At 43.4% G+C, this 9,514-nt stretch overlaps 1 protein-coding gene across 1 annotated transcript in view; it reads right to left on the minus strand.

Moving 5' to 3' along the window:
- Positions 1 to 1,629: 1,629 nt before the first annotated feature.
- GOT2 (glutamic-oxaloacetic transaminase 2, mitochondrial) overlaps positions 1,630 to 9,514 on the minus strand; it is a 15,398-nt gene continuing 7,513 nt past the window's right edge. The window contains exons 6-9 of the mRNA XM_011994005.1: positions 8,974 to 9,124; positions 8,328 to 8,493; positions 3,902 to 4,052; positions 1,630 to 2,788 (exon numbers count right to left, since the gene is read on the minus strand). Coding sequence (XP_011849395.1) covers positions 2,666 to 2,788; positions 3,902 to 4,052; positions 8,328 to 8,493; positions 8,974 to 9,124 — 591 coding nt within the window. The 3' untranslated portion in view covers positions 1,630 to 2,665. The remainder of the gene's footprint in view (positions 2,789 to 3,901; positions 4,053 to 8,327; positions 8,494 to 8,973; positions 9,125 to 9,514) is intronic.

Below are 9,514 nucleotides of genomic sequence, written 5' to 3' on the forward strand. Positions count from 1 at the left end.
AGGTCAGGAGATCAAGACCATCCTGGCCAACATGGTGGAACCCCGCCTCTACTAAAAATACAAAAAATCAGCTGGGTGTGGTGGCACACGCCTGTAGTCTCAGCTACTTGGGAGGCTGAGGCAGGAGAATTGCTTGAACCTGGGAGGTGGAGGTTGCAGTGAGCTGAGATCACGCCACTGTACTCCAGCCTGGGCGACAGAGTGAGACCAGGGGGTGGGGGTTAAGTTCCTTTCGCAATTAGTTGAGGTCTTGGCAGCCAACTTTCAACCATTTTTGCTCCAGACAGAGAACTTCAGTTTCTCCTAACCTAGGCAGTCAGTACCGTTGTAGAGCAGCAGACTAAGATGTCTATTGTTTCCCCTTTTCAGATAGAGATATCCAGTGAACCAGTCCTTTCACACATCCTTTCACCACCTTGGAATGTCCACTAGTAACAGGAACACAGAGAACCAAAGGGTCAGAGCGACCCCTGACCTGCCATGCAGTGTTCCCTCAGGGAAAGCAAGAGGGAAAGAACAAGTTGAGCCTGCTTCCTCACCCCAGCAACCATGGGGACACTGTGGAGGGTCTCTGGGCCTGGCCCCTGCGCCATTGCTTATCTGGCTGGTCACTGCCCCATAATGAAAGGCTCCTTATACTGAATGGAAGGGGCAAAATACCATAAGCAGGGCTGATGCCACACGGGTGCCAGTGTTAGATGTCTGTTGACAGGGGCATGTGACCTACATCAGAGGACACAGAATTGCAGTTTACCATCTGCACCCTGCTTCCAAATCTTTTTTTTTTTTTTTTTTTTGAGATGGAGTTTTGATCTTGTTGCCAAGGCTGGAGTGCAACGGTGTGATCTCGGCTCACTGCAATCTCCACCTCCTGGATTCAAGCGACTCTCCTGCCTCAGCCTCCTGAGTAGCTGGGATTACAGGCATACGCCACCATGCCCAGCTAATTTTGTATTTTTAGTAGAGACAGGGTTTCTCCATGTTGGTCAGGCTGGTCTTGAACTCCCGACCTCAGGTGATCTACCCACCTCGGCCTCCCAGAGTGCTGGGATTACAGGCATGAGCCACCATGCCCGGCCCAAATCATTTTTAAAAAACTGAACCAGTTGCCAACTTTTAAGCGCCAACAGACCACCCATAGAAATCAAGATTTCCATTTCTTTTGACAAATATAAGACCTACCACCTTGGGCGTTCATCCTCACAGTTCCTGTCACTTCGCTACTGCTCCTCAATGCTGAGGATGAGGGTTGATCACCATTGATCATCGTAAATCCAGTTCACACCACTTTTTATTCACATTACCTATTTGGCTCCTATAGACCACTGAAGTTGTCACTTCTCCTCCATCCCTTCTACCCCTTGCCTATATCCACAGTATCCTTCATGGGACTCCATTTGTTCCCCACAAGGTCCAAGAGATTACACCCACATTCTCAGCATCTTTGGACTGCACAAACTGCATGGCAACACAAAGAAGAAAACGATGAATCTTCAGCCAATATTTGGAATAGTGGCTACATCTACTGGCTTATGATCAGCTACACAATTCCAAACTCCTAGGATATTTATTTACCCACTCTTACTCCTTCCTCCCATTAAAGAAAAAAGATAACTTAGTAGACAGTAGTTGGGTCTACAGTAATTTTATTGTAACAGAGAAACCAGGCCGCAATAAGTCTACATGGTTAGAGCAGATGGTGGTTCTTTCCAGTGGGTGAAGCCTGAACCCAGCTAGCAGCACACAAAGCCTAGAATATCCTCTTTCCTGGTACCACCCTGCGCCACGACTCACGGTGTGAGATGAGTGGCTGTATACCACATTCAACAAAGGGAGGAGGTCCAACTGGGCAGAGACAACATCCCAACCAGAGAAACTTACACAATCATTCAAGAGGATGCCTAAAGTACAGTTTCCTACTCTCCACTATTCTTTGCTGAGAAAGGTGAGGGTATGGCATCAGCAGAAAATTTTGTTCTTCATTCTTAAATAAATCTCGATAGGATGGAGTTGATGGTCAGTCAAGCAGTAGAATGGGATGAAAATCTGCAGTAGTTAAAAATGTTTGTACATAAGGAAAAGAACAGCAATGACAAGGGAGAAAAAGAGAGCCTTCTCTTTTTCTTACATAAGACAGGAAATTGCATTATTTTCCTTGCTGGAGTGGCAGCAGCCTCATTGGTTTTCATAAAACATCATTTCTGCAGTGCGGCCTGTTGATAAGGTTGCTCCAAGATGGGAGGACAGACACAAGGTCGACTGCTCACGACAGAACTAGGTCTTCTCTCAAAGCCTCTAACGTGTGCTATTTCTCACAAGGAACCTGACACTTCAGTTAAAGCTTCTGAAATATTGCAATGGCATAATTGACAGGTTTTTTGGTGCGATGACTTTCTTGCATATGTAAACTCTTTGAGAAAAGTTGGAGATAAAAGGACAGGAGAGAGAGTTTGGTTTAATGTTCCAGACACCAGCCATGGATGCCTCTGCCCTGTGTCACTACATGTTCTTTTCGGAGAAACATTCAAATGCTGAGTGTTACACACTGTGGTTGAAAGAAATGATCCACTCACCACCATCCACCCTCTCTCATCGTCTGTGTGAAGCTCTCAATAGCAGAGGCTGAAGACAGAAAGGTTGTCTCTGTTTCCTTGCACCAGGGACATTACTTGGTGACCTGGTGAATGGCATGGGCAAGGTAGCCCACGTTGCCGGAGGTGACCCCTGCCACAGAGATGCGGCCGTCCTTGGTCATGTAGATGGAGAACTCCTTGGTCAGTCGCTCCACCTGCAGAGAAGAAAGAGTTTGGGTACGTCTTCCCGGTAGGGGGGATTCTCCCTGGCCTGGCATGGTACAGCAGCCAACTTATTAAAGTTCTATTTCCTCGCTTAAACCCTGTTCCCAGAAATTTGCTGTTAACTTGGAATAAAATAAGAATAAAAAGCTACTTTAAGGCTGGGCGTGGTGGCTCACGCCTATAATCCCAGCTATTCAGGAGGCTGAGGCAGGAGAATAGCTGGAACCTGGAACCTGGGAGGCAGAGGCTGCAGTGAGCCGAGATTGCGCCACTGCACTCCAGTCTGGGTGACAGAGTGAGACTCCATTTCGGAAAAAAAAAAAAGCTACTTTAAAGTAGGATGATGAATTCTGAGGCATAAGTAGATGGGGAAAAACACCTTTAGATTCAGCAGAGCCAGGATTCAATTACGAAACAGCTATTTCTCCTGTTGCTCTCTTGGGAGAAGCAACAGTGATCATGAACATGATCAAAACAAGCTCTGCTCTTTAGAAGTTTGTGAGTTCATGGATACAGAGAGGTAAACAACTAAAAAAAAAAAAAGAAAGAAAGCCAAATAAATGCTAAAAAGTATTACAATACTTTTACCTAAAAGGGCTCCAAAATAACTGTTTTAATTATTTTTAGGTTAACTTTGAATAGGTGGGTGATCTAAGAAGAATCCTCCTGGGGCTGGGCTCAGTGGCTCACACCTGTAATCCCAGTAGTTTGGGAGACCAATGTGGGCAGGTCGCTTGAGTCCAGTAGTTCAAGACAAGCCTGGGCAACATGGCAAAGCTACGTCTCTACAAAAAATATAAAAATTAGCCAGGTGTGGTAGCATTCACTTGTAGTCCCAGCTGCTTGGGAGGCTGAGGCAGGAGGATCACTTAAGCCCTGGGAGGTGGAGGTTGCAGTGAGCTGAGATTGCACCACTACACTCCAGCCTGGGTGTCAGAGCAAGACTGTCTCAAAACAAAAACAAAAACAAAAACAAAACAAAACAAAACAAAACAAAAAACCCAAAAACATTAAATAAAAAAGAAAAAAGAAAAAATAAAGAATCCTTCTGGTTTGCAAAGACTGATCAGTTAGTCTGCTGCAGAGAAATCAGAATCACTCACCTGTTCAGGCTTTAACCCTGTGTAACAGAACATGCCAATTTGGTCAGTGATGTGTTGCCAGTTGTGGGTGGAACCCTCCTTCTTGAGGTTGGAGACCAGTTGAGTCCGCATGCCAATGATGCGGTCGGCCATGCCTTTCACTTCTTGCAACCTGTAAAGAAATCCTGAGATGCAGCTCATTCTGCCTAAGCACTGACAGATATGCCGGAGTTTGCAGCATTTTTACCCCCGACCTGAGCGCTCCCCTAGCGTGCCTCAATTCTCAGGCCATGCGTGAATCACATGCTGTCACTGGCCAGGTAAGAAAGCTATTTTATAGCATTCTGTTTTATATCAGAACACTATTTCCATCAGGCAACTAAAACAGTTAACACATTTGAGTAGAGACAGTCCTTGACTTACAGTTTTTCAACTTTATGACGGCACAAAAGCAACATGCATTCAATAGAAACCGTACTTTAAGTATCCATACAGCTATTTTGTTTCTTTCAGTATGTTATTGAATAAATTACATGAGACATTCAGCACTTCATTATAAAATGGCTTTGTGTTAGATGATTTTGCTCAACGGTAGTCTAATACCTGTTCTGAGCATGTTTAAAGTATGCTAGGGTAAGCTATGATGTTTGGTAGGTTAAGCGTATTAAATGCATTTTCTTTTCCTTCCTTTTTCTAAAAAAAATAATGTAGAGATGGGGTTTTGCCATGTTGCCCAGTTTGGTTTCAAACTCCGAGGTTCAAGCAATCCTCCTGCTTTGGCCTCCCAAAGTGCTGGGATTACAAATGTTAGCCACCACGCCTGGCCCGTTTTTTTTTTTTTTTAAGATACAGGGTCTCAGTCTATCACCCAGCTGGAGTACAATGGTATGATCATGGCTCACTGCAGCCTCAATCTTCTAGGCTCAAGTGATCCTCCTGCCGCAGTCTCCCAAGAGGTGGGACCACAAGTGCATTCCACCATGCCTCGCTAATTTTTTTTTTTTTGTAGAGACAGGGTCTCCCTATTTGCCCAGGTTGGTCTGGAACTCCTGGGCTCAGGTGATTCTCCCACTTTAGCCTCCCAAAGTGCTAGGATTACAGACATAAGACTGGCCTTAAATGCATTTTTAATTTATGACAGGCTTACTGGGATGTAACCCCATTGTAATTGCATACGTATTAAGAAAAGTGAATGAATCACTCTAAAATCTACTAAGATTAAGGTAAAAGCTGTGGGTTAAACAAAAAAAATGACCTTATTTTTGACATAGATGAAATATACATTCTCATCTCCACAATTGAGACAATATACTACGAATCTACAATGAGCGAAGCTATCGTAGGTGGTGAAACCGTCTCTAATGAAAACACAGAAATTAGCCAGGCATGGCGGTGGGTGCCTGTGATCCCAGCTCAGGGGAGCCTGAGACAGGAGAATTGCTTGAACCCATGAGGCGGAGGTTGCAGTGAGCCGAGATTGTGGCACTGCACTCCAGCCCGGGCCACAGAGCAAGATTCTCTCAAAAACAACAACAACAACAACAAGAAAGTCATGTGTGTATCTTTCTCATCGGATTATAACCACCCTGAGGGTAGTCATTAACACAGTCTGGCATCTTTGTCTACTACAAACTCTCAGATTGTGTATTGAAATGCATGCACTAAAAAAAATCTTCATAACCAGAGAATATAAAAATATTTTAGAAAATATTAAGTAAAAAAAGTTTAGTATAATTCTAAGTGACAAAACCAAAACCAGTCCTGCTCATACATATATAACAGTATGTCACAACTACAGATAACAATGGGTGGCTGGGCCCGGTGGTTCACGCCTGTAATCCCAGTACTTTGGGAGGCCGAGATGAGCAGATCACCTAAGGTCGGGAGTTCGAGACCGGCCTGATCAACATGGAGAAACCCTGTCTCTACTAAAAACACAAAATTAGCTGGCCATGGTAGCACATGCCTGTAATCCCAGCTACTCTGGAGGCTGAGGCAGGAGAATCGCTTGAACCCAGGAGGCGGAGGTTGCAGTGAGGCAAGATTGTGCCATTGCACTTCAGCCTGGGCAACAAGAGCAAAACTCTGTCTCAAAAACAAACAAACAAAACAAAACAAATCAAAAAACCCAAAAAACCACACACACAAACTTAAAAAACAAATAAACAAAAAACAAACAAACAATGGGCAAGGGGAAAAAAAAAAGCTGAGTTAGAATAGCTAGAGTTACGGTTTTTTCCCTTTCACAAACTTTCTGAAATATACTTACATGTTAATATCATGCTGCAAAAAAATATGACTTAAAAAGTAGTCAATTTTTTGGTAAGTCTAGCGTGAACCTATTATATCATAAAGAACTATCCTGAGCTGGGTGCAGTGGCTCACAGCTGTAATCCAAGCACTTTGGAAGGCTGAGGTGGGAGGATGACTTGAGCCCAGGAGTTTGAGACTGGCCTGGATAACACAGTGAGACCTTGTCTTTATAAAAAAATCAAAAGGAAAAAACAAAACAAAACAAAACAAAAAACCAAAAAAAACTATCCTGAACCAGACTCTTAGTATTTACTTTAATGTTCATGACACAGAAACTGAAGACAGAAAAATAGTTGCAACATGATGACTAGGGGAGGTACATATCAAGTTTCTTAGAGATAGCAGATTTAGCTTTTCTACCCAAGAGCTGCTCAGAGATGTGACCTCTCAACTAAGCAGCTACACAGGATAAACTCATATAACAAATCACGCCTTCCACAGGCATCATGGTTTTATAAACTCATAGAGTAGGGGTTGGCATACTTTCTGTAAATGGCCAAAGAGTAATTATTTTAGGCTTTACGGGCCATATGGTCTCTGCCTGCTACAACTGCTCACTTGGCCATGGCAGCAAAGAAGTAACTATACAAAACGCATAAATAGATGGGTACAGCTGTGTTCCAATAAAGCTTTATTTACAAGAATAGGAAGCAAACTGGATTGACTCTCAGAACAGTTTGCCAACCCCTTTCTGGAGCAGTGTTTTCTAAATTATGTGTCATGACCCATTGGTAGGTTATATTTTTATTTTTTTATTTTCTTTTAATAGAGACATAGTCTTGCTATGTTGCCCAGGCTGGTCTCGAACTCTTGGGTTCAAGGGATCCACCCACCTTGGCCTCCCAAAGTGCATGCTGGGATTATAGGTGTGAACCACGTTGCCTGGCTTAGTATGTTAAATTCAACTTAGTAAGATGCAATTGGCTGGGCACAGTGGCCTTAAATATATTTCTTATGTGGATTGTGGTCAAAAAGATTGAGCAACACTAATTCACAGAACAGATGTTGAGAGTCAGATACTACAGATAATAAAAAACAGGCTGAGTGCAGTGGCTCACACCTGCAATCTCAGCACTTAGGGAGTCCGTGGTGGGAGGATCATTTGAGCCCAGGGGTTTGAGGAGACCAGCCTGGGCAAGACAGCCAAGTCCCTGTCTCTACAATAAAACACAAAGAAATGCAAAAATACTGATTCAATGCTAGCAATTATTAGGACACAAACAAAAATATGTTTTTAAGGAAGTTTTCCTATGTAAGGTACTTAATTTGAAACTGATTTTAGGGGAAAGCAGGTTCTATTTAATGTGGAGATAACAGAATAAAAGGAACTACCAATTAAAAATTATGTCTGTCTCTTACAGAGAAATACCAACTAATTTGGTTCAAAGTGCTAACAAATACTTGGGAGGCTGAGGCTGGAGGACTGTTTGAGGCCAGAAGTACAAAGTTACAGTGACTTAGGATTGCAACACTGCACTCCAGCTTGGGTGACAGAGCAAGACCCTGTCTCAACCAATCTCTCTTTCTCTCTCTCTATATATATATGTGTGTGTGTGTGTGTATATATATATGTGTGTGTGTGTATATATATGTGTGTATATATATATGTGTGTGTATATATATATATGTGTGTGTGTGTATATATATATGTGTGTGTGTGTGTGTGTATATATATATATATTTTTTTTTTGAAATGGAGTTTTGCTCTTGTTGCCCAGGCTGGAGTGCAATGGTGCAATCTCAGCTCACTGCAACCTCCACCTCCCAGGTTCAAGCAATTCTCCTGCCTCAGCCTCCCAAGTAGCTGGGATTACAGGTATGCACCAACCACACCTGGCTAATTTTGTATTTTCAGTAGAGACAGGGTTTCTCCATGTTGGTCAGGCTGGTCTCGAACTTCCAACCTCAGGTGATCCACTCAGCTCGGCCTCCCAAAGTACTGGGATTACAGGCATGAGCCACTGCACCCGGCCTCAGTTTTTTAAAAAAGGAATGCACATTTTTTGCTCCCTTCCCTGCCTTCGCATATGGAATCTATAGGGTACTGTATATCACTAGAGGTCAATTAAAAACTAGCTTTGAAGGAGCAGTGGTGGGAACAGGTGGGTGGCTGGGGAGTGGCATATGCCTTTACCATTGTTTTCGCAAATCTGGGGTGTTCAGAATGGCAGCAGCAATCCGGGCCCCATTGAGGGGAGGGTTGGAATACATGGGACGGATCAAGATCTTCAACTGTGACTCTACCCTTTTGGCTTCATCCGCATCTTTGCAGACCATAGTGAAGGCTCCTACACGCTCACCTGAAAGACAAAAATGGATCTCGTCTTCTACTTCTACTATCTAATGTGCTAAAGGAAATCATGAGTGTATTTGCTACGTATTATCTGTTTCCATCCAAAGGACCCCAAAATAACTTTATTATAAATAAAAAGCTTTCAACAACCAGAATGGTGAACTGAGGCACAAGGAAGTTTTGAGTACTCAGAGTATTCAAAGGTATTTTTTATTGTATCTATCTTCTTGGCTGACGCATTTGTTACTTTTTGTTTAGAGAAGCAGTAATCAGTTTCCTTTGCTGGAAAAATTTAAGAATACTGAAGAATATATGGCTAAGAAAATCAGTAAAATCTACGATACCAGTCTTTCATCTTAGGGTAGGGAGGGATGTGGACATGGATGGACACACACACACACACACACACCCACCCCACAAGCTCTATGCCTTCGTGGCATTCTCTCCCAGCATGAGAACATGTGTCATGCTGGGTGCCGTAGCTTACCATATAAGCCCATGTTCTTGGCGTATGATTGGCAGAGACAAACATTAATGCCCTGTTCGATGAAGTGGCGCACAGCCCAGGCATCCTTATCACCATCACCACTGGCAAAGCCTTGGTAGGCCATGTCAAAGAATGCAAAGAGATTCCTTTTCTGAGAAGGAACAAAAGATCGAAGCTTCAGCAGTCTGTCTGAAGAGGCCCTAGATGTTTATAAAAATCTGAAAGACGTTTCTGTGAGGTGGGCACGGTCCCAATAAGCACAATAAGCCTTTTCTGGGGCTAATGTAATCCTGGAAGACCCATCTTACACCCAGGGCTCACGAGACAACCTCATTAGAACCATTTTATCTTGAAAGTGCTTTCCAAATGCTGTTTCTGTCTCATTCTGTGTGCAGCTTATATTTGATATAAGTTAAAGAAAGGGAAACTGGGCCAGGCGCGGTGGCTCAAGCCTGTAATCCCAGCACTTTGGGAGGCCTAGACGGGTGGATCACGAGGTCAGAAGATCGAGACCATCCTGGCTAACATGGTGAAACCTCAT

Source organism: Mandrillus leucophaeus, unplaced genomic scaffold (genome assembly GCF_000951045.1).
Source record: "Mandrillus leucophaeus isolate KB7577 unplaced genomic scaffold, Mleu.le_1.0 Scaffold44, whole genome shotgun sequence".
Classification (NCBI taxonomy): domain Eukaryota; kingdom Metazoa; phylum Chordata; class Mammalia; order Primates; family Cercopithecidae; genus Mandrillus; species Mandrillus leucophaeus.